The 23,275-nt window shown below is 35.9% G+C and overlaps 3 protein-coding genes across 5 annotated transcripts; 1 reads left to right on the forward strand and 2 right to left on the reverse strand.

Annotated features, from left to right (window-relative positions):
• Positions 1-230: 230 nt before the first annotated feature.
• On the reverse strand, positions 231-3,384 carry LOC109089997 (peroxisomal membrane protein 2-like). Its single transcript, XM_042753836.1, has 5 exons — positions 3,109-3,384; positions 2,286-2,408; positions 1,970-2,132; positions 732-851; positions 231-634 (listed from the first exon to the last, which is right to left on the reverse strand). The coding sequence occupies exons 1-5, from the start codon at positions 3,216-3,218 to the stop codon at positions 566-568; spliced, it is 585 nt and encodes a 194-aa protein (XP_042609770.1). The 5' UTR covers positions 3,219-3,384; the 3' UTR covers positions 231-565.
• Positions 3,385-3,701: 317 nt separating this feature from the next.
• LOC109072423 (ubiquitin carboxyl-terminal hydrolase 30) lies at positions 3,702-9,195 on the reverse strand. 3 transcript variants are annotated; one of them, XM_042753845.1, is made up of 13 exons: positions 9,062-9,195; positions 8,320-8,429; positions 7,357-7,539; positions 7,161-7,264; positions 6,895-6,993; positions 6,727-6,772; positions 6,551-6,645; positions 6,360-6,419; positions 6,118-6,204; positions 5,943-6,023; positions 5,583-5,805; positions 5,045-5,165; positions 3,702-4,893 (listed from the first exon to the last, which is right to left on the reverse strand). In XM_042753845.1, the coding sequence occupies exons 1-13, from the start codon at positions 9,130-9,132 to the stop codon at positions 4,647-4,649; spliced, it is 1,527 nt and encodes a 508-aa protein (XP_042609779.1). In that variant the 5' UTR covers positions 9,133-9,195; the 3' UTR covers positions 3,702-4,646. The 3 variants fall into 3 exon arrangements, with proteins under 3 accessions (XP_042609779.1, XP_042609783.1, XP_042609787.1); XM_042753849.1 differs by having other exon boundaries at positions 5,045-5,153; positions 9,062-9,166; XM_042753853.1 differs by lacking the exon at positions 9,062-9,195 and adding an exon at positions 8,888-9,037.
• Positions 9,196-10,375: 1,180 nt separating this feature from the next.
• Positions 10,376-23,271, forward strand: LOC109090348 (synaptic vesicle 2-related protein-like). Its single transcript, XM_042753869.1, is given in 16 exon segments — positions 10,376-10,647; positions 14,965-15,125; positions 16,074-16,159; positions 16,392-16,490; positions 16,674-16,745; positions 16,855-16,983; positions 17,560-17,622; positions 17,788-17,913; positions 18,041-18,169; positions 18,376-18,449; positions 18,679-18,755; positions 19,039-19,143; positions 19,887-19,998; positions 20,101-20,182; positions 20,846-20,935; positions 21,788-23,271. Coding segments are annotated over 16 exon segments (1,653 nt in total). The 5' UTR covers positions 10,376-10,612; the 3' UTR covers positions 22,001-23,271.
• Positions 23,272-23,275: the final 4 nt, after the last annotated feature.

Here is a 23,275-nt window from a genome sequence, read left to right on the forward strand (position 1 = left end):
GCCTTTTAAATCATAACACTGAATGAATTAAAATATATTTTACTGGTGTGCTGGTAGTTATTTTAAACCAAATGTCATAAAAAAAAAAACAATATTGTCTGCATTTGTCAGGACTATACAAGTATACAAAATATATTAGCAAGACCACTGCTATTAATGTAGATCAACTCACAGTTAAAGAGTGAAGATAATAGCAGCAGTATTAGAAACTGCTAAAATGAGTCACTCTCTGTAATCAGTGTTTTTTAATTAATCAAATACAACAATCAAAATCCTGACATCATTGTCAGTGCTTCCATAAGCAGCAGAAAGACATTCAGAAGATTTTTTTTTTCCTAAAATGATTCATAACAGAGCAATAATTCATTAGCAGTCAGTGAAAGCAGCAGTAAAATCTCATCACCGACCCACATCACAGTTATTTTACAGAAACTGACCAATATTCCCTGTCAGTTGTCCTGGAAGACATTTAAAACACATCTGATGTGCAGCAGTCCTTTAAAGGCACAAACTGGATTCAACCAATCTAAACCAACCTAGGTCCACTGTAGCTGGTTTTGTGGTTTCATTTCCTGGCTGAGGCTAGGTAGGCATACCAGAACAAAGCAACCAGGTTGGCAAACAGCACTCGAAACTGTGCAGAGAGTAAGAGAAAAAGAAAGTGAGATAATGGATCAGAGGTACCTTATGCAATCTGAATGAAAGGATTGGTATAATGGTCTTATGCATACCTGTACAGGTACATAGTTGATATTGATAAACTGAAATGGGGTCCAAACCTTCCAGTTCATCTTCATTGCAGGCCAGTAACTTGTTTTAAGTTTGTTTTGAACATCTGTGAGTGTCTTGCCCTGCAAAGATTACATTTGCATATCATATCATAGATTGTGGATTGTGCAGCCAAATACTAGCAGCGTATCTCATGAATTAGAAACAGAAGATAAAATAAGTTTAGTGCAAATCAATGTAGCTGTAAACAATCACCATAACCGATTTACTTCAACTTATGTTAAGTTGATCTGCATATTCTTTACAATAATTTCTTTGTATTCTCTTCCTTGTGCATGTCTCAGAAGCACAAGATATGCTTCATCATTCTACAACCTTTAAGGCCAGTCAGATAAAATATTATGAATGGACATTAAAACCTGTTAAGCCATGAAAAGTGGTTTCGTTTCAAGGAAGAAATTAGTTTCCAAATTGATAAAAACATTTAGTTTGTACTCAATAAAATTACATAAATTATTTATTTAAATTATTCTCTAATAGACTTATTTGTTGAACAGTGTCTTGACCCAGATAATATTCATGTACAAGATAAGTTCAGTATTACTATATATTAGTTTGATGTCAATTGTAATTAGCTCACGCATATCCAGGTGGTGTGACACTAGAGAATTTTTTTTTTTTTAAATTCACTTCCTTTAAACTAAAACAGATGAATCCATTTTGTTCCAAGTTGACTTTCGGCCTTGAGTTGATTCATAGAGAAATCAACACACTAATCAGAACCAGCTCATGAGCTGAGAGACTGCAACCTACAGATCAGCAAACAGGTGAAATTCATTGACCAGCAGCTGAAGTCTATATTCTGGTCAAAGTTGAGCGTCATGAAGGTTGTCCCTACATTAAGATCTGCCTCTCATAAAAAGATTGCCACCTGTAGCGGTGAATTGCTTCATGCTCCATGACATTGTGAAAATCACATATTTGCTTCATCCACACCACAAACATCTTACCATACTTACTACCAGCTTCTTCATACTTGAAAGTAAATGATCGAATAATGTGTCAGTGACAGTAATAACAACACAGTTGCATATAGAGGTATGCCCAGAATATGAGGTATTTCTAAACAAAAGCAGAAATTCTGCAGTATTGTTGTACTGTATTTCAAAAAAAAAAAATCTGTACAACAAAGTATAAAACATGATTAATCTCAAATAGAAGTCCAGCTATGAAACATTACCTCCAAAGCATTCATAACCACATAAAAGAGCAAGAGGTAAGCAGGGGCGAATATTAGACGTTCCAGCAGAAGGCGCTTGATCAGCCAGTATGGGACAGTGGTTGGCAACAGCACCTCCAAGAGTTGGTAAATGTAATGACTGACTGGACCAGTGATAAAGAGTCTGGAAAATTTTTAGACATTTGTAACTCATTTAACAGTCCGGGTATTAAATATTTTTGTAAAATGACTTAATGTGTAGTCTTTCAAATATGTAAAACAGAAATATTTTACATGATTATGGGGTGTATGTAATCAAAATACATTGTCACTCTACCCAAATACTGCAAAGTGTAAAGGTCCCAGGACACTGATTTTCTTTTTCGGGCTATTTTCTTTGCTGTTCTTCCTGTACTCCAAAGCTTGAGACAGAAGATTTCCCACAGCAGATAGAATACCACTGTAAGAAAGAACAAAACTGCCATTGTATCATTGTACCAACATGACCTCGCATCTAATGTTGAAGACACTTATCTTTTAGTGTTTGGTCCAAAAATGAGTGTTACTTTTGACAGGATTTGACCCCCCCCACCCCCCACCCCCACACACATCCAATAGAAAAACACTCATGGCTTAAGCTTAAAAAAAAATGGATGAAGAATATCTTTATTAGTAAGTTTACGTTTTTTTTTTTTTTTTTTTTTTTTTTTTGCTTAGTGTTTTTTTAGTGATATTAATTTGCTTTTTAAATATTTTATATAAAATAGCAGAAAGCAAACTCTACTGATACTGATTCTATCATGATCAGAACTAACAGGAAATCCTGGGACTGACAAGAAAAAAAAAGGCTTTTTAATTTTGGTGAATTTACAATAAATTGCTATATACATTATGTTATATACATAACAATAAAAACGGAACAAGTTCTGTTTGTCTAATATCACTGCAAGCTGAAATCAATGTAACTTTAGCTGTAAGTTAGTGTTGTTACATGATCATTGTGCAATGTTTGAGTATATTCATGGCATGCATATGGGATCAGAATAATTGGTCAGTGGTTTGACTAAGATAACGATCAGGACTATAATTTTCATTTAACGTAACTGAATATCCCCAAATCTACAGCTAGCCAACTAGCTTTAACAAAGATGTAAACTGACCTCGTAACCGATTTGGTGATGATTGGATATTTCTTTAACAAACTCAAGTACTGTTGTAGTACCCTCGTCAGAAAAGAGGAATCTCGGACAAGTACGCTTTGCGTTGGCATCTTCAGTTTAGTTCAGCAGTCTGTGTACTTGGGTGAGGAGAAGTCAGGGTTGTTGTTTTGTTTTTGTTTGTTTGTTTGTTTGTTTTTTAACAAAGTGCAAATGAAGACGGTCGAACGCAGCGTGCGTGGTCGTCATAAAACAGAGCTCCGTATGACCACGCCCTAAAGTCCACGTGCTGAGACAAGCCAGACCAATCCTTAAAGGGACAGAACATTCTATCATTTACTCACACTCATGTTGTTCAAAACCAGCATGACTCACGTTATCACAAGAGGAGATATTAGTCAGAATATCAATTTTAATTTCCAAATAAATTAAACGAATAATGACAAATGCTGCTGAGCTTTAAAATCCTAAAACAAAAAAAAAAAAAAAAATTTAATTTAATGTACACGTGAAAAAAAAATCCTATGGGTTTTAGTTACGAGATTTAAAATGCGTGAAGCTGTAGTAGAGAAAGCATATAAAAAATATTACTGTCGCAGATTTTATTTAATTTAATGTACACGTGAAAAAATATTCGCCCACACAATTATACACACTAATATCATAAAAATATACAGTTGTGCAAATAGCATCATTTACAATCAACATATAACATGGAATTTACAGAATAACACTGAAATATTTATGTCAGCAGAAAATCTATTTGGTAAATACATTTTGCATTCCCATATTCTTGCTAGGTATTCACAAAGATAAACTGACTTGGGATATGCCAATCATACAACAAAACAAAACACAAATTATGCAGGAAACCTGATCTACATGTAGACACACAACACCTGATGAAGATACATCCCATGAATTTGCGTTCTCTTTTAATTAACGTCAAAATGTGAAACAAAAATAACTTAGTGCTGTGGTTACACTTACAAAAGACATTTATATGCAAATTGCATAAATATATTATTAACAATAGATCATTCATTGACAAAGACACAGTATTAATGATTAAAAAAACTGCATGAGAAACCATTTAAAATGTACTTCTAACAGATCATTAGCTTAATGAGCAAGGCAACAATTCTAGGTCAATTTGCAACAAAATATTAATGTGAAAGAGTTTTCTTAGCAAAAAACAAGTTCAAATCTCTGTGTCAGTCCCCACATCAGTGGCAACTGGTAGTAATCATGACTGTCATCATTCCTACGCTCAGATAACAACTTTTCTGAGTTTTCTAAAACAACAACCGCCATAGACACTGACCCGCTGAGCAAAATTAAGGTGGAAACTATGATACACAGAACCCTCGTCTTCCCTCTCTCTTTCTCCCAAAGAGAGATCAGAAACAACATGCGTGCCAAACTGCATGCACAGGGATGCACGGTTGCACTTGGCCTTAGTAGCATGGCCTTGAATGGAGAGAAGCAAGGGTTAACACTAGCTTTGAACTAAGGCTAAGTAACCCGGGTCAGCTGAGACGCTACTCTTCTACCCTCAGACTGGGCCTTTGCACTCGTTCATAAAAGAGCAGATAAGCGCTGGAGGAGAGTGCCTCCTGGAGGCTGGCTTTCCTCACCGAATCATCAGACACCCAGAGCCACTGGGAGCTAAAAGGAGATGTTCCACGGGGAGTGGCAGGGCAGCGGCGGTAAGTGACAAAATGTCCAGAGTGCATGTCACCGTGGTGAACCAGGACGGCCGTCAAGCGGAAGAGGTACTCTGAGCGGCTAGAATGAGACGGTAAAAGATAAATTACTCAATTTTTGAAATGGGTTACATTCCCTGTATATTTTTCAGAAGCAGTTTCAGACTAAATCAAAGCACATATTCTGGCTCTCTTTATAATAGCATGCATCTATCACATGTACATGTCTTTACCTGTAGTCATAAGTGAGGTTGAGTTGTGAGCTCAGTCCTGGTGAGTGTAGAAAGACGGAGGGAAAGGTTCCATTGGACAGTGGCTTATTGTTATTACAGTGTTCTGAATCTGCAAATGAAACTGAAATTCATTTTAAGACATAAAAAATATTTTGCATATATCTAATATAAATAACAGCATTGATTATTAATCACCATTTATTATTATTATTATTATTATTATTATTATAATTATACAAAATAGCAAAAGGATTTCAAGGATATTTGATTGGTATTTTCAGTTTTGAAATTAATCTTAATCAAGATACTCAAAAAATTAGATTTTGTATATATTCTATAGAATAATATTTAAAATAATAATAGCAACATCAGCAATTATTATTACTACTACTATTATTATTGTTATTATTCATAACTTTGGATTGCAAGGATATTTGTTTGGTTTCACAGATGAAACCTTTATATAGAGTAAATCCATATTCACAGATCTAATTGACAGCATCACATGACTACTGGAAAAAGAGTGCATGTCTCTTACCAACACCATTAGCAATGGTTTTGTCTTTTGGGTCTACAGCAGCTTTGGCAGATATGGGTTTATTTATTCTTCTGGTGCTCTGGAGGTTCTGACCAGCAGTACAATGTTTGTATCGATCCAGAGACAAATATTCTGTAAACTGAACATGCTCTTGTCTCTTAATGGGAGTGCCCTCTTTAGACCAAGTCAGTCTCTGCAAATGGATGCAGAGGCACTGAGGCAGCTAAAGGTGAAAAGAAACACACACAAACCAACCAACAGGAGGTTAGTTAAGAGTGCCGTTATGGTGTTACAGGGCAACTGTCAATGTTTTGAAAAGGTTGCTGGTCTGAATGAAAGAATAACAACAATCATGTCAACCTTTCCAAGTTTCAGCTGCTTGACAAACGTCGTCCTCTGACTCTCAAGGACTACTCCATTTACAAGCTCTCCAGCCTGTTGCTATAAAGAGACAGAGAAAATCAGATCAGTAATGCTCTGAAAGTTCAACAAATAAATTAGATACAGTGGTACTAAAGCTAAACATTCATCATACCTTGGTACAGTTTTCACACTCCACCTCTTTGATGGTTTCAGAGGAAATGAAATACTGTAGACACTGGTCCAAAGTAACTGGTCGGCCCTGAAAGAATGATACACGTCAAGCAAACTATACACACATTTTTGTCTGTAAGACACTTGCCGGGCAATATGACTTCAACTGTCATATTTTAATGTAGGTAATATAGAATGCTATTCTACGCATGTAATTGTGTATTACAGAGCAAGTTTGCTTACCCACTGTACTGACGGGATAGAAAGAGACAAGCTGTCGAAAGAATCATAGTGCACAGGACTCTGAAATCAAAAACAGAGAGGGTTAACAATTCCATTGTTTCAATAAGTTGTTGTAGATTGAGATCATAAATATTTGTTAAATCTAAAAAGTCCATTTAAAATGTAATACAAAAAAGTCAGAAAAAGATCACCTGCTGCTCACAGCGTTTACAAGCCATATAACTTGTTAACCGCCCATGAAAAGGGTGCCGAGTCCTCCATAAACTTGGAATAGGATGTAGTGGCCCTGATTATGAAAAAGATAAATTACTAAATGCTACAAAAAAAAAAAAAAAAAAAATGTTGGAAGAAGAAAGTCTTAATTTACCTCCACTTCTGCAGCTTATGTTTTTTTCTTTGGACTCAACAGATTTCTATAAGAATTAACAGTAGGGTCATGAGAATGTCTATGGAGCCTGTCTAATTATAAACTCATTAGTTCACAAACTATTTTTTGGGTCCTAATACTGCATTAATGGGGGCTACTCATCTTTACCTCCAGTGTTTGCATGTCGAACAGGTGAGCGACTCTGGGTTGGCGTTCTCGTTCCTCCTCTAATGATGATGTGAGAACATGAAAGAGCTCATGAGCATCCTGTGGAGAAAAGGCAAATACAATACAAAGTTATGTTAATTACTTTTTTAAAAAACCCAACATTTGAGCTAGGGATGTAAAACATAAGTAATTCCTGAACTATCCCTTTTAAAAATATATAACGTTCTGTAAAATATGCAACTGCATTGTTGTTGAAAACATCTTACCTGTTCCTCGAAGGAGCTGATGTGCCATCTGTAAAGTCTGAGAGCTTCTAAAAGGCCTCCCGCATCTAAAACGTCATCTTCTCCAGGATCGTGACTCGACAGGGCTGTACAAAGGAGGGAAGATGGAGAGATCACCCTGTTAGGGTGCAATAACATTTTGTGCATTTATATTATCCGTTAGTGAATGGGAAATAACCTTTAAGTAACTGCATCAGAGATCTGGACAGATGAGTCTCTCTCTCAGTTCTCTCCGGATGGACGCTGCTTTCATTTGTTAAATCCTCAAGCCATCTGATGAAGGAAGGACATGCTGCCAGGCCCTGGAGAAGTGAGTTCATAAAGCAAGTGTTCCCCAGATTAAGCAGACCAGGAACCATACCTGCGAGAGAAATTACACATTTAATAGTAATAATAACAATAGTAGTAATAATGCATCATATTATTATTATTAAGTAGACCAAGAAGCATATCAGTGAGTGAGAGAAATAATACATTTAAGCGATGAATTGTCAAAACACACCTGCAATCTCTATAGCTGTCACTATATTTATATTATAACACAGCATTGAGCCTTATTGTTTTTATAAATTGGCTACTTTTTATATTGTATACGTCTGAACATTTAGAATACATGTTTTCATTTGTGAAAAGCAAAGTGAAAAAAAAAAGTGCCATCCCTCTGTTACAAGATACAGTTCCTGACATGTAAACTAAGGTTAATAGTTGCCCCTTTACACAGACTGTGATGATGTGTTTCCAGTTATTAACATCACAAAATTAGCAATTTATATTTTAATTTTAAAAAATCTATGTACATTTATAATACAATACTTCGTGTTTTATCACACAGGCAGAAAACTAGTTAATGCTTCTGCACGAATGTTTCTAATACAACGACTGAAAGAGTGACAGCAAACATCTTTCTCTCTTCTGACCAGCTGTGATCAATCTCCCCATATTTTTATTTTTATTTTTGGAAAGGCATGGAAATGTCATTGCAAGGGGCAGAGGCAGCTAATGCTTTTAATTATTTATTAATAATTATTTATTATTTATTATACTGCTTTTATAGTCTATAAAAATAACAACTGTCAATTTTAATTTAATGATGACTACTTACTCTGAGATTTAAAAATCGCCAAGAAAACAGACAACTCACCTTTTTTCTTTTTCTTCCTGTCTGAAATTGGCCCCCATAGTACATAGACTCCAGCAGCCATGGCAGCAGCTATTCCACCGATTACACCCCAGTTTTTCATCATCTTGTTCCTGAAACAAAGAAAGAATAAAATAATAATAAAAAGAAGTGTTTTGGTTTTATCCAGCACAGACAACGGTATGAAGTGACAAAGTTAAAGAGCACATGTACAGATCATCACATGTACTGATCACACACAAAGCTGTGACAGACAGCAGACTACCTCTGACCTTGACAGCTGTGTTTGCATTAAGCCTGGCTCTCCAGCAAAAGCCATCATTACACAACAGACTATTTTAGGGAAAAGCGGAACATACAACACCAAATCTCATGCTCAGATTAAATGCTGAATTGAAGATTTCGGAATCATTTAATACCTATAAATGGTATTTTACAGACATATGGGTAGTTTTAATAAACTACTGCTGGCTATCAAGCCATATATATATAAACAAAAACGTCCGAATACAATATTACGACACTTTTGCTTACTGGATCTATAACATATAAAAGTACAAAACAGACAGACCCGCGTGTTCATTCATTTGTGATGATCAGTGAAATACAAACACAGCAAAGCGAATGTGTGCTGGCCTCCCAATGCAACAGCTGCCACAATCTTTTCTGCCTTTCATGCGTCTACCTGAGCTACACCGATACAACATTCAGCCGTCATTTCACACGTTTTTATACAAACTCCAACCTTGCAGCGGTCCCAGTGCGTAAGAACTCTCGGACAAGCTTGTCTGTAGTTCCCTGTTTGCACCAAGGCATATTTCACTGCGCCCGCATGTGCGGAACTAAACATTGCGCATTGTTGCGCGACGGGCCTTCCGCTAAACAACACAAATCAATTACACATAACAGGAAAATAAAACATTATGAAAAAAAATTATCTATAAGCCAACGTGAGGGTTTGTTTATAAAGTACAGAAATGAATTACACTGTTCAGGACAATTAATTCTTAGGTACACAAATTAGCTGGATAATAATAGAAACTCCATGTCATAGTCTTAATAAGTGAAACCAGGTCCGACAGAAAATACACTTTGGATTAAACAGCCATGAAGACTTTAAATATGTGTGAGCATTTAAAGGATTTATATGTGTATTTGGGTTTGTTTTGTGTTCCAAATGAACATACAAGTAGACTTAAAAGCTGACAAAACAACACAAACTAAGTCTTTATTTGTTAATTAATTAATTAATTTATTTATTTTTGTCTTCTTTCTCTATGAGTATTATTTTTTTCCACCCAGCTTTCTAACTTATCCGTCCTTTATTTGCATATCTGCACATATACTTGATTTCCCATCCAAATACCCAATACACACACACACACACACACACAAAATATTAAAAAGTCTTAGGCCTGGTTTCACAGACAGGGCTTAGACTAAACCAGGATTAGGCCATAATTAGGACATTTGTATAAACATGCCTTAGAAAAAAAAAACATTAGGTCTACGGGTGTGCATCTTGAGATAAAACAAGGGCACTGACATATTTTAAAATCAATCTGTGCAAGTTAGTTTCAGCTGAAACAGCTCTGACTTAAATTTTAGTCTGGGCCTAGGCTTTAACCTTGTCTGTGAAACCAGGGGTTACCCATCAACTCTTACCAACATAACTATGCTTTATTAAAATTACATCATCCTTTTTTTAAAAGAAATATCTATTTTTTAAATAGATATTCAGCTCTATAACCTTGATTTTGCTTTAGCTTTTTCAGCTTTATATTTTTAGCTAAATCCAAACATACTATTTTAGTTTGAGATGCCTTTTATTAATATTTAAAGACATTTTTTGTTTTTAACCTTTATCATTTAAATCTTAATATAATTTACTAACAAAGCATTTTGGAAATATTTTAGCGGAATTACCAATATATAGCCTATGCCTACATAATATATATATATATATATTATATATATAAATGAATGGAAAAAGGTCAATGAAATTCATGGGAGGCAAAGTGTATTGTCTTGATTCATCATTTCTAGAACATATTCGCAGTTCCCTCCCGGTACTCTGGTATGACCCGAGCGTTCCAGCCTTTGCGGAGATCCAGCACGACCGAGCGACGCCAGCAGCGACACGACAGGCGCAGAAATTATGGACGCCCCGCGCCACACCGCCCCTCTCTGAGCTCTTCACTGTCCTCACGCCCGTGGTGCTGAAATCAGCCTCGACCCGACAGCAATGTGACGGCAATGAGACAAAGACACCGGCAGCCCGACGAACAGACCGATAATGGACGATGATTTGTTTCAGTTAAGACAGCTCCCGTGAGTCTGCTTTTCATCCTGTTTCTTTCATCCGCACGCGACCTTAGCCACCGCGCAAACACCCTCTTCCCTTCATTTGAGCCCTTTCAGTGATCTGCTAGAATGTGCCGTACACAATGTGACATTGATATTTATGCAACTTCTTTGAAAAATCACTGCTTACATAACGGCGGTTGTAGCCTAGATGTAGACTGATGTAGAATATGGAAATTTGCGCTGTATGAAGTGGCAAAGGTGCGTTTGGTAAACAGATCAAGCAGATTAAACAGGTCATATGTGTTTTAAAGCAGTTATGTTGTGTTGCACAGACTATTTTCCTCGTCCATTGATTCATTTGCATCGCACATGACGTTTCCATTGAATATATAACAGAAGTTATTTGTGGATGATTGGGTTTTTAATGTGATCGCAGTTTCTGCCAAGATCACTTTGAAAGGTATAGTTTTACACAATAACACTTTGATTGGACTAATAGAAAAATGTTAAATCCTGTTTGTGTATTTTTAGGTTGTTCATATTAAATTATTTTTAAATTATTACTGTGGAAGGGCTTCTTAACCCATACAGTTCTAAGACCTTTTCAAAATTATAAACTGAAATGTTGCTTAACCCAGAGTAAAAACCCTCTTAAATAAAAAAAGGGTGCAGCGGCAGGTTTCTAGAAATTCACTTTACAATGCTATTATAAGATATATATAAAAAACTATTTTACTTACAAAAACAGTTTATATTATACTGTAAATGTACATGTATTGTCCTGTTTAATGTAATTTTATTTTCATCATAAAGTAATATTTTATTTTATTGTGTATTACATATATGTAATTAATACTTTTTCAGTATTTACAGTAAAATTATTTTTTTTGTTAAGTGTAATACAATTTTAAACTTTATATGGTAAGGTTACCTTTTTATTGTAACATTTTTACTTTTTTTCTGTTAAATTTACCAACATTTTTACATTATAGGAAAAAGCTTAAATGTCTATGTTGTGTTCCGGTCATTTTGATCCAGAGAGGATGTTCTTTTTCCAAAAAAATTCTAGTTAATATTATTGCATCATTGGATTAAATCTTACTGACTTTGCTTACACATTACAACTTCCCAAAATTTATTGTTATCCCACTTTATTGCACTTGTGGTGTTTCCAAAAAATGCTTATAGAGTTCTGATATTATTATCAAATCAGTCTTTTTATTAATATTTTATTCCAATTAGCACAGGTTTTGTAATTATTTTTGGAACTGATTGATTGTAGGTCTCATCGGAGCTATGCACCTGAGTTTTTTGAGTATGCATCTCAAACTTATCCACAAATAATGCAACTAAAATTTTCACTCAAAAACTAAGATGAAATGAACAAGTTGACAAAAATGTTGAATCCAAGATTTGACAATAAAATAGCATAATGGGAGATTTGCAAGCAATTTTCAGGGGCCGATCTACCGGGATGGGCGGCACGGGGTGTCAGCTGCCACCCTAAGAAAAAGCATTGCCACCCTGTGTCGTGTGCCACCCCATTTATCCCTATTTATTTAGCAGCTGCACTTTAATATGATGACATAAAAAATAAAAAGATGTATCGCGAATAATTGTCAAGAAAACACGGCTGCTCACGCTGTGTAGTCAACTTTATGGGGACTCTTTACGAACGGCTTTTGGTGAGTCAGAAACAGACAGCACAATGTAGCCCAATTCACAAACAAATGGATTGTTTTCAATTATTATATAGCTACAAAAAAAATTCCCGCAATGCTTCTCATCGTTTATTTTGACTTGCATTGTGTATCTTCATGAATATTGGTGCCACGCGGATTCTCAAAGTGCCCGCTCAAAAAAAAAAAAAAGATCCTGAACACGGAAAATAAAAGCAGAGTTGGAAAAGAAATTTAATCTTAACTTGAATGACATTTTTTCAAAACAAAAAAATTATGCTGGCTAATTGACAAGGTCTTTTCTTAAAATTTAAAATAGCTTGCACTTGCAGGTTAGGTGCTATTTTCTGTGTTCTTGCCTTCCATTATGCCTACAGACATTTCTACTTCCACTAGAGGGAGCCAGGATCTTATTGGAGGCCATTCTTTTTCTATTAGTTGCCAGCTCTTTGAATGCAAATAAATGCATAGATTTACTCCATTTGTATAAGTAGTATGGTGTACTGAAAATATAGTTTTATATAATTAGTGTACAGTGAAATCTATGAAATGTAGATCATTAAATATTTATTTAATTTTAATAGACCCTTAATACAACATTTTCAAGTTGCTAGACATTATTAAATATTATGATTAATGTTTATGATTAATATTGGTATCCATTTAAAATGAAAAGACAATTTTATTTCTTTTTCAAGATAACATATATTATAACATTTTTATAAGACACTTGTTTGCTGCTGCACACAACCGAAGCACACACACACAGAGAGAAAGAGACACACCGCGTGAACAGCAAATTGATTCCTCTTTCATTTACATACACATAAAGTTATGTTAAAATACCCATTTTGGTAAGTATTCTAGTAAACGCAGTCAGTTATGTCTTAAGTGAACATAAACAGCTGAGAAAGAAACCGGATGTGTGTCAGTATTAGGTCCGTGCATTGGTCTAAGAGGGCTATTTCTGACTTCTCCTTTAAACAGTAAGAGGGAGTGATTTATTTTGAAACTTTCAGTGAAGACTCAAGATGGACTTTCCTGTAAAAACCAAATCATGAGATTCATTTCAGTTAGATTGCTAATGGCCATTGGTGATTGGACCCTGATGGTTGCTCTTGTGGCTTTTTTTTTGTTTTTAATTGTAGTATAGATGTTGTTTAAATGAAATAATATAGATTAAGTATACTGTATATGATTGAGTGCTTGTTTGCATTGGTGTTGCCACCCCTCACAGTCCACACGCCATCCGCTTTCCACACTAAACTTAATTTTCTTGATCTGCCCCTGAAAAGGCTGGTCCTTTTTGACAGAGAAAACTAAATTAAGTAAAGGATTTTCAGCATAGCACAAGGTGCATGACTGTTTTCAATGGAATAAGGTCAGTCATGAACGGCATCTAACATCTTGGTCTCAGTCTTGATTGATCACCCGGTCCATCAGTGGCATCTTAACAAGACAGTGCAAGTTACAAACAAATGGAAATCTGTCCTTGTGTGTCATTGATCATCTGCGTTGCAGTAAAGTTCTTTCCACTGATGCATGTAAGAGTTTTTAATAATCTGCTGCTTATGCTGATGTTATTCCCATGTTGCTGGTGCTTGGCAGTAGGCCCAGTCACCATCTGACGGTGTGCAGAAATCATAATGGCACCGTTCTTCATTGTAGAGCTTGATTCAGCTAGGCTTTGGTCTTCTACATGCAGGAAAGAGTTACAAACACCGTTCTTTCATAGCATTTTCTTTATGTTTGCAGGAGCCCAGGTCTGTGCTGTCATTGCTAATTTCAGAAGATTTATGATCTTCATCCTGGTTTCTATTTGTTTTTGTTTTTTTTGAATGCTCCCAGAGAAACGTTTGTCTCTGCTGAGCATGGAGAGGTCATCTGTTTAATGACACTGCCTATCTGCTCATGAAAGCTTTATTGCTCATAGTGTCGCCATGAGCACTGCAATTACAGTAATTAAACCACTGGGTATCTGTGTGCTACTCTTATTTACCGGTCCCTGATTCAATCTGTCTTCATAGCTGTGAGGACTACCCCCGACTACTGCTAGAGCATCTGTTGTTGTTTTATTTAAACAGCAGTTTTCATTCTGTGAGAAAATTCTTCTCATCCATTTGCCCCATAAAGGCTGTCGGTTGTGAGTCACAGTTTCAAACATCACTCCACTGTCTCTTCTCACATCGTCACAACATGCTAGCTTTCTCTTGTGCTTTCTTTCCTGGCATTTCACAAACAAGCTCTCTCGTCACCTTGGCAACAGGCTCTTATTATGTGCATCATTCTGTCCTGCACATTGCAGCTGTATTCCACATACAGATGCTTGTTCTTGTCAAGTGATTTATTTTGGCCAGCCACATTACAATAAACAGCATATATTGGCTGGATTGTGTGTGGGCTGCCGCTATGCATAGGCATTGCTAAACCTGTGCTTGCTAAAGCTGTCAGGCCTCTTAAATCTGCGATTCAATAATCTTTCTTCATGTTAGCTGAAAACAGCCACAGCAGAAAGATATAAAGCATATTTCATTCTGAATCCTCTCCTTATTTGTTATTTTAGTCAGTGTGTTGGAGCCATTCATATGTAATACATCAGAAATATGTCAGTCTGAATTATCTAATTGATTCTGATATGTCTGCCCGTTGTTCTCTCTGACAGAGTGGTGAAATTCCGGCGTACAGGTGAAAGCACTCGCTCAGAGGATGAATGTGGCGGCAGGGAAGAGGCTTTGCAGATGGATGGAGGACGGACGGATATGGAGTCTGTTTCCCTGGCTGATGGTGCTCCGGTTCCTCGGGAATTTGCCAACCCCACTGATGGTATGATTAGGCAATTAATATATCTTATTGATCACCAGTTAGTTTTTTATTAGTAAAGGTGTTTATTTTCTTTCTAAATGTGTGTGACGAGTGGGGCGGAGCAGAGAGCCGTGGGAACGGAGTGAGGCCGGTGGAGTGAAAGATAATGAGTGACACCTGCGCCACTCACCGGTTTCGAATCCCACGGTGAAGCTCTGGAAGGATTCAATTCAATTCAATTCAAGTTTATTTGTATAGCGCTTTTTACGATACAAATCATTGCAAAGCAACTTTACAGAAAATTAAGTTTCTACAATATTTAGTAGTAGCAAATATACTATAAGGCAAATATACTATAAGGATAAAAGGAGGAGTGACGACCGTGCAAGATGAGAGAGGACCAGGCCTGGACTATTTATGTTGTTGTTGTTTTATGGGACAGTCGTCCGTGAGGGGCTGCCGCTTTTACTTTTGTTTTGTGTTTGTTTATTTGTTTATTAAAGTTTCCTGTTTAAATGTTTGCCGGTTCCCGCCTCCTTCTTCCCAATCTTCGAACTTTGTTACAATGTGTTTTTCAACTTGTAATTGTTTAATTAAATTTGGTTTATTAATTTAATTTAAGATTTTTTAAAGATTTTTTTTAAATTAAAGCTGTAATAAAACAAAAATGTAAACAATCTAATGAAAATTAGAAATGCAATTAACTTAAAATAATTTTAAACTGAAGAACTAAAATTACTAAAACTGAAGTAAAAATAAATAAAAAACAAAATTAAAAGGAGAGGCACATAAAATTACTGAAACTTAAACTAAAAAGAAAATAAAAAATACAGTAATAAGAGCTAATGACAAAATAACACTTGAGCATGTTAAATGCTTCTTATATACAGGACTGTTGACTGCATTATCAGACAGCTCACTGAACATCTTTAAGGCTAAACTACTCTCCATATATTGTTCTTTCAACAGATACCTTCATGGTTGAGGATGCAGTGGAAGCCATTGGCTTTGGGACATTCCAGTGGAAACTGTCCATCCTTACTGGACTTTCATGGGTAACAAAACTTAAACAAAATGCACAGAGGGAATAATTGTTGTATCATCACAGCACTGTATTATTACAATCAGTTGACCTTGGGTTCTAGAAAGACACTATAAATTAAACATTTTATTTACAAATTAACACAGTATCGTTTCATAAGTTGTAAATCTTTAGCTAATTCTGCAGTCAGAAGGAGTAGTTGCTATATTTGTTTCCATATTGCCCATGGTTGAATTTGTGTGCAGATGGCCGACGCCATGGAGATGATGATCCTCAGTATATTGGCCCCTCAACTGCACTGTGAGTGGGCACTGTCCAGCTGGGAGGTGGCACTGCTAACTTCGGTACTGTTCACTACTCCCTGAGTCAATAATGACTCCCCTCATGCTTTTTTAGACAGGTTTGGCAGTAGGATTGGTTCTCTAGGTCTGTTAAGCTTTGCATCATCAGCTCTTCCTAAATGTGTCTGCGTGAATAACCACATTGATGTGTATGTAATGTAGAGTTTCTACACTTCTCTGAAACAGGTAGTGTTCATTGGAATGATGATCAGTTCTTCATTATGGGGCAACATATCTGATAAATATGGGAGAAAAACAGTGAGTATGTAAATTAAAGAGAAGTATGTGCATGTCCAATGGCACAAATGTGATTTATATTTACTGTGCACCAGCAGAGAATGATTAAAGATGTGTGTGTTTTTGGTAGGGTTTGAAGATGAGTGTATTATGGACCCTGTTTTATGGCCTCCTCAGTGCGTTTGCACCTATATACGGATGGATCCTGTTCCTCAGAGCTCTGGTGGGCTTTGGCATTGGAGGGGCTCCACAATCGTAAGTATGACACGGATCTAAATACACACACAACCGTTTAGAAGTTTGGTGTTGATAAGATTTATACAAGTTTTGAAAGTCTTATTCTCATCAAGGCTGCATCTGATAAAAAATACTCTAAAATAGTAATATTATGAAATATTTACATTTAAACTCTATTTTAAATCACCCTGTGAGAGTTAATTAGATTTTGGTGGTATATGTTGGTAAATTTGGTGCTCAAGTAACATTTCTTATAATTATCAATTTGAGATTAGTTGTTACTTAATATATTTGTGGACATATTCCTTTTTTTTTTAAGATGTTTTGCTGAATAAAAAAATGTAAAAGAACAGCATTTATTTGAAATTGAATTTTTTTGAAGCAATGTAAAAAATAATTTAATGCATTCTTGCTAAATAACATTTCAATTATAGTGTACAAGCATGAATTTAATTATGGTAAGGAGAATTGCGAGATGTTACCCTAACATTTAAGGTTCTTTTAATTTGTATGTTCTCCATTCCAATTTGCCATTTTTTATAACCAATATCATTGAATAATTAGAGACTTACAGAAAACTTTTGGTCTCTCCTTTAAGGTAACATTGTATGCTGAGTTTCTCCCCATGCGGTCCAGAGCCACTTGCATTCTGTTGATTGAGGTAATATTCTATTCTATTCTATTGTATTTTTAGATACAAATATCATAGCCCTGATTGATTAAATTGTTTCAGTTTGAAACAAAACGTGGAAATCCTCATAACTGTGATATCGTGTGGATTTAGTCTAAATCTCTTTTAAATCTCTTTCTCTCTGATCTGCTGTAGATATTCTGGGCTTTGGGTACAGTATTTGAAGTCCTCCTGGCTATTTTGGTGATGCCAACTTTGGGCTGGCGCTGGCTGCTGGCCCTCTCCACCATTCCACTCTTCATTTTTGCTTTTCTTTGCTTTGTAAGTGTGAAGTTCTAAAATATCACTTTCATTCTTTCTTTTAGACCTAGATATGAATTATATATTGGTGTGAGCAATATATTGTCTAAACAATAGACTAAACAAAATGTCAAATGCACATCAACAGTGGCTGCCGGAGAGCGCTCGTTACGACGTCCTGACAGGAAATCAGGAGAAGGCTTTAAATACACTCAAACGCATTGCTACAGAGAATAATGTCCCCATGCCGCTGGGAAAACTCATAGCAGCCAGACAGGTAAAATACCAGTTAAATATACTTGTGTATATTACTTTATTTATATAATTTATGCCATTCATGGATTTCTTTACTTGGTCTTAATTTCTTGTAAAACAGTTAAACACTTCTTTTAATACAGTAGCGTTGAATCTGCATCGGCGTGTGTATGTTTTTATTTATAGTATCTCCTTATTTTGGGTATAATCATTATTTTCTGTGTTCAGGAGGACAGGGGGAAAATTCAAGATCTTTTCTCTCCACACTTCCGTTTGACTACTATTCTGCTCTGGTTCATATGGTAAGATGGTCATACAAATTCCTATGAATTACTGTGTGAGCTCTCATTCAATCACCTGTCTGCATTCTTTATGTAGATGTCTACTACTAAAGCTTAAAAGGACGTTTTGTTCCCTAAGATTTTTGTCACATCTCACTCTTTTGTTTCATAATTTCACTCAGATATTTCACAATGTTTTGTTCTGGCTGCTTTCATTCATATTCTGTTTATTGTGTGCTTTCTGTTGCAGGTTCTCTAATGCATTCTCATATTATGGTGTGGTTTTGCTGACCACTGCGCTTTTCCAGGAGGGAGGTGCCTGTGGTAGTGAGTGAAAGCTATTGTGTGTTTAAAAACATAGTGAGAAATGAAGGGCTATGTAAAGAACAGAATACCACATTTATTCAACATATTTAATATGCTGTATAGTATAACCTGTATGCTGCTTAATATATATATATATATATATATATATATATATATATATATATATATATATATATAAAGTATGTAAACCAGTGTGTTTAATATCATTTCAAACTAGAAGAACGCTGACCATACACAACCAATGTATTCTGTGTGCATACATTGGTCTTGTGTCTCCCCCTAGAGGCCAAGGGCAGTAAAATGGAGCCAGGTTGCAGTTTGGAGTGCAAATATCTGAATTCAGATGATTACAAAGACCTTCTATGGACCACACTTTCTGAGTTTCCTGGTATACATTTGTATTTTAATGCAATTAAATGAATAGTTCATCCAAAAATGAAAATTTACCCACTCTCCAAGATAGAAAGTCGAAGGTAGTCAAGTTTTGTTTCTTTATCAGAACAGATTTGGAGAAATTAAGCATTACATCACTTGCTCACCAATGGATCCTCCCCTACTGAATGGGTGCCGTCAGAATAAGAGTTAAAACAGCTGATAAAAGCATCACAATAATCAACAAGTAATCCACATGACTCAAGTTAATCAGTTAATGTCTTTTTTGAAAAGCCATCTTTAGGATGTTTTTAACTTCAAACCGTTGCTTCCAGCTAAAATATGAGTCCTATATCCATAAAATTGATTTCTCCAGAGAAAAAGTAATCTTGTCGGAATCAGGAGAGAAATATGCACAGATCAAACACCATTAACAAGCAAAAATCAGTCAAAACAATTCTTAAAAAATGTCAGTGGATTCTGAGATAGACTGGATTACTTGTGGATTATTGTGCTATTTTTTACACACTGTTTGGACTCTCATTTTAACGGTACCCATTCACTGCAGAGGATCCATTGGTGAGCAAGTGATGCAATGCTAAATTTCTTTGAATATGTTCCAATGAAGAAACAAACTCATCTACATTTCAGCAAATGTTTATTTTTTTGGGGTGAACTGCTCCTTTAACATCTCATTTTTAAATAACGTACGGCAGGCAAAATGAAAATGTGACGAACATATTGATTGATGCATCACAGGCCTGCTGGTGACCCTGTGGGCGATTGATCGATTAGGGAGAAGGATGACTATGGCACTGTGTTTCTTTGTCTTCTCTCTCTGCATTGTGCCACTCTACGCCTGTGTGGGAAGGTTAGAAAGCACATCTATTACTGCCAATTTTTTAGGGCATTCAAGCCTGTTTTAATCACATATGTGACCATACTCTGAATAACTGCATTCCCTATATTGCAGGACTTCTTTGACAGTATTTATATTCATTGCGAGGGCTTTCATCGCTGGAGGTTTCCAGGCTGCATACGTGTACACACCTGAGGTAAGAACTCTTTTTTCAGTTCATTTCAGTTATTTAATATTTATTTATTTTTTGGAAGAACTGAGGCTGAAAGGATCTGTTCATTCTTTGCCCTTTCAAAGGAATATGTAATAGAAACACAGGAAAATGACACTCAGATAAATTGAAAGGAGAGTAAAGCCTGTAGACTGTCAGTGTAATGTTAATTGTATTGCTCAAGGCAACAGCTGTGCTTAAAAAGGATTTTAACCTTGGCACATGGCAGATATTGCAACAGCTTACCTGACATTAAACCGGCCACTTTGTCATCCTTCTTTTTTTTTAACTACTGGAGTTCATCTCCATATACAGGATTGAAGGGCTGAATATTACACATAGTGTCTGTAGGTTGTCTTTGTTGTAAATGTCATTGAGGTCATTTTATTGCATACTGTAGTTACTTAAGATTGTAGTTACTAACCTGAGGCAGTTTTGCTAACTACATTAATCTCTGTCTGTGAAATTTAACTGGTTTTGAAAGTGTTTACAGCATAATAGCATGCTGAAGACCTTTAGTGAAGTAATAGATCCATGTAAGTAAGGTCATGTAGGTCCATTCACTAACCACCCTAATAGTTCAATGTTCAATGAGAAGATCATGGTTATAAACCGCTCAATATATCTCTCTCTCTGTGTCCTTTGCAGGTTTATCCCACAGCAACGAGGGCACTGGGTTTGGGCACCAGCAGTGGGATGGCTCGGGTTGGAGCACTCATCACACCATTTGTGGCACAGGTGTGGAAACAATAACCAGAAACTTATAAAAGACATACAGAATAATGTTATACTCTTAACTTAACAAAAAATACACAATAACTGAACAACAAATATTATAGAAATCTGGAGTCAGAACCATTCCTATAAAAACAACAGCTATGAATCTGTGTCAGGTTGGGCAAATGCTCTGATATGTTGAGCTGTGGTGCTCATGTGGACAACATAGTTTTGAGTCCATCTGTGGGTCTCATTCAATAACTCTTCATATGTGTGTAAATGTTTTAAAAAATTTTGGTTCATTAGTAAGTTTGTACAAAAAATAATTTTAAATTCACGGGTGGAAAAATACTAGAACCAACTTAAACCACATATTTGAGTTCACATTTTTGTATATATGAATTTTTAAGATACTATTATGTATACTATTATACTATATTATTCTTCTGAACATTCTATACATCAATGAATCCTGAAAAAATGTGTTGTGGGTTCTGAAAAAGATTAAGCAGCACAAACATTTTCAGCAGTACTAGTAACAAATGTTTCTTGAGCACTAAATCATTATATTAGAATGATTTTCTGAAGGATCATGTGACAAACTATTTTCATGTTTGACACTGTAAAGCTGCTTTGACACAATCAGTATTGTATAAAGCGCTACATAAATAGAGGTGACTTGGCTTGACACTGAAGACTGAATGGCTGCGGAAAATTCATCTTTGTCAATCCAGGAATAAATAAAAAAATGTAATATATTACAATAGAAAAGTTATTTTAAATTCTAATAGTGTTACGCAATATTACTGTATTTTGATTAAAAAGAAAATGCAATCTTGGTGAACATAAGAGATCTCTGCTTCCTTCCTCAAGGTGATGCTGGAATCTTCCGTGTACCTGACTCTGTCGGTGTACTGTTGCTGCTGTTTGCTGGCTGCTATTGCTTCCTGTGCCCTGCCTATAGAGACCACAGGACGAGGCCTCCAGGAGTCCAGTCACAGAGAGTGGGGTCAGGAGATGATGGGACGGGCCTCAGACCACAGCCCTGGAGGGATTCCACATTCCAGCTCTGAATCACAGGACTAAGGAACACCACATGTAGGTTTGGAAAGACTTAGTAGAAGAAATTGTTCTTAGTTTGAAGTGGGGAATCTTTTCTGTAAAAAAGCAATGTGTGTCCACAAAGGAATAGCAGATTTAATGATTAGTCCATCAATGACACATTCCTCTACCAAAGGTTGCAAGGTTTTTCTTTTTGAACATCTGTACCATACAATTAGAGTGGAATAATGCTCACATAATGCTCCCCTTTTGTCCTATTCCCCAAGAAACTACAACAAGAAATGGGTTGAAAATGAATCTAAAGTATGACAAATTACATTATGCAGTTTAACACATGAAATAACTCTGACATGTTCAAAGGATCTGAGGAGCATTTGAACAACGAAAGATTGGAACCTGAAGTCTAGAAGGTAAAAGATAGCACAGGAGAATATGTGTTTGCATCAGGTTTAGAATGACAGTGAGAAGAAAGATAATTTTTTTTTTTGTTTTTTTTTTAAGAGGGCCTTACACTTTACTCCCAGCGTTCCTTTGGGAAAGTTATGACAAATTAAATCTATTAATTTAAAGAAAGACAGGATGCTGCTATAAATCAGACATTGCACCACTTTGTGGTGTTATCTTGCTTATTTCAAAGAACCATTTACCATACTTAATTGTTAATTGTTATGGTTAATTGTTATCCATTCATAGTTTTAGACTTTCACTGACACCAGTGACGTATCTAGTGGACACCAAAGTCTTCATTTCTCAGCACTTGAGAGCACCTCTCTTTGTCCTCTCTCCGGTTGCCAACTGCAACCACTCATATAAAGTGAATAAATTCCAGCCGATCCCTTATAATCAGGCAAATCAAAGGTTATACGATAATTATAATCTTAAAATACTGCTCAATAAGAATAAAACAATAGCAAGTGGCTTTCAACAGTAAAGGCCCCTCGGGTCAGATATATATATTTTTTTACTGTCTATTCTAGCACATCAGCTTCCAAGCACATTTTTCAAACAATGGCTTGCATCAGAACACACAAATTGAACATTTAGCAACAATCTTTGTTTTTTTTTTTTCAGCACACCCCGCTCAATGCTATATTCGGTTATTTGTATATCTGCCTTTTCAACTGTACAGTGGGTATGTGTGTGGCATGATGGGAAGTGTGCAGTTGTTCCTGTGAGTGCAGAGAGTTGCCCGTCTTTTGCGATTTAGTGCCGTGTTTTGTGTCTGTGTGCACAGATCTCTTGCCACTGCACTGGATGTACATGTATGATAACAATAAATTATGCTTCAAGAAAAAGAAA

Source organism: Cyprinus carpio, chromosome A5 (genome assembly GCF_018340385.1).
Source record: "Cyprinus carpio isolate SPL01 chromosome A5, ASM1834038v1, whole genome shotgun sequence".
NCBI classification, from domain to species: Eukaryota; Metazoa; Chordata; class Actinopteri; order Cypriniformes; family Cyprinidae; genus Cyprinus; species Cyprinus carpio.

Bases quoted from the DNA above. Each gene is read 5' to 3' on its own strand.
- LOC109089997 (XM_042753836.1), bottom strand. From the start codon at position 3,218: ATGCCAACGCAAAGCGTACTTGTCCGAGATTCCTCTTTTCTGACGAGG. The intron at 2,133-2,285 runs GTAGAGTGACAA...AAAATTTTCCAG, and splicing joins TTACACTTTGCAGTATTTGG to ACTCTTTATCACTGGTCCAG. The intron at 635-731 runs GTATGCATAAGA...CTCTCTGCACAG, and splicing joins TCAACTATGTACCTGTACAG to TTTCGAGTGCTGTTTGCCAA.
- LOC109072423 (XM_042753845.1), bottom strand. From the start codon at position 9,132: ATGCCTTGGTGCAAACAGGGAACTACAGACAAGCTTGTCCGAGAGTTC. The intron at 6,646-6,726 runs GTAAATTAAGAC...TTTCATAATCAG, and splicing joins CATAAGCTGCAGAAGTGGAG to GGCCACTACATCCTATTCCA. The intron at 4,894-5,044 runs GTAAAGACATGT...GTCTCATTCTAG, and splicing joins AACCTCACTTATGACTACAG to CCGCTCAGAGTACCTCTTCC.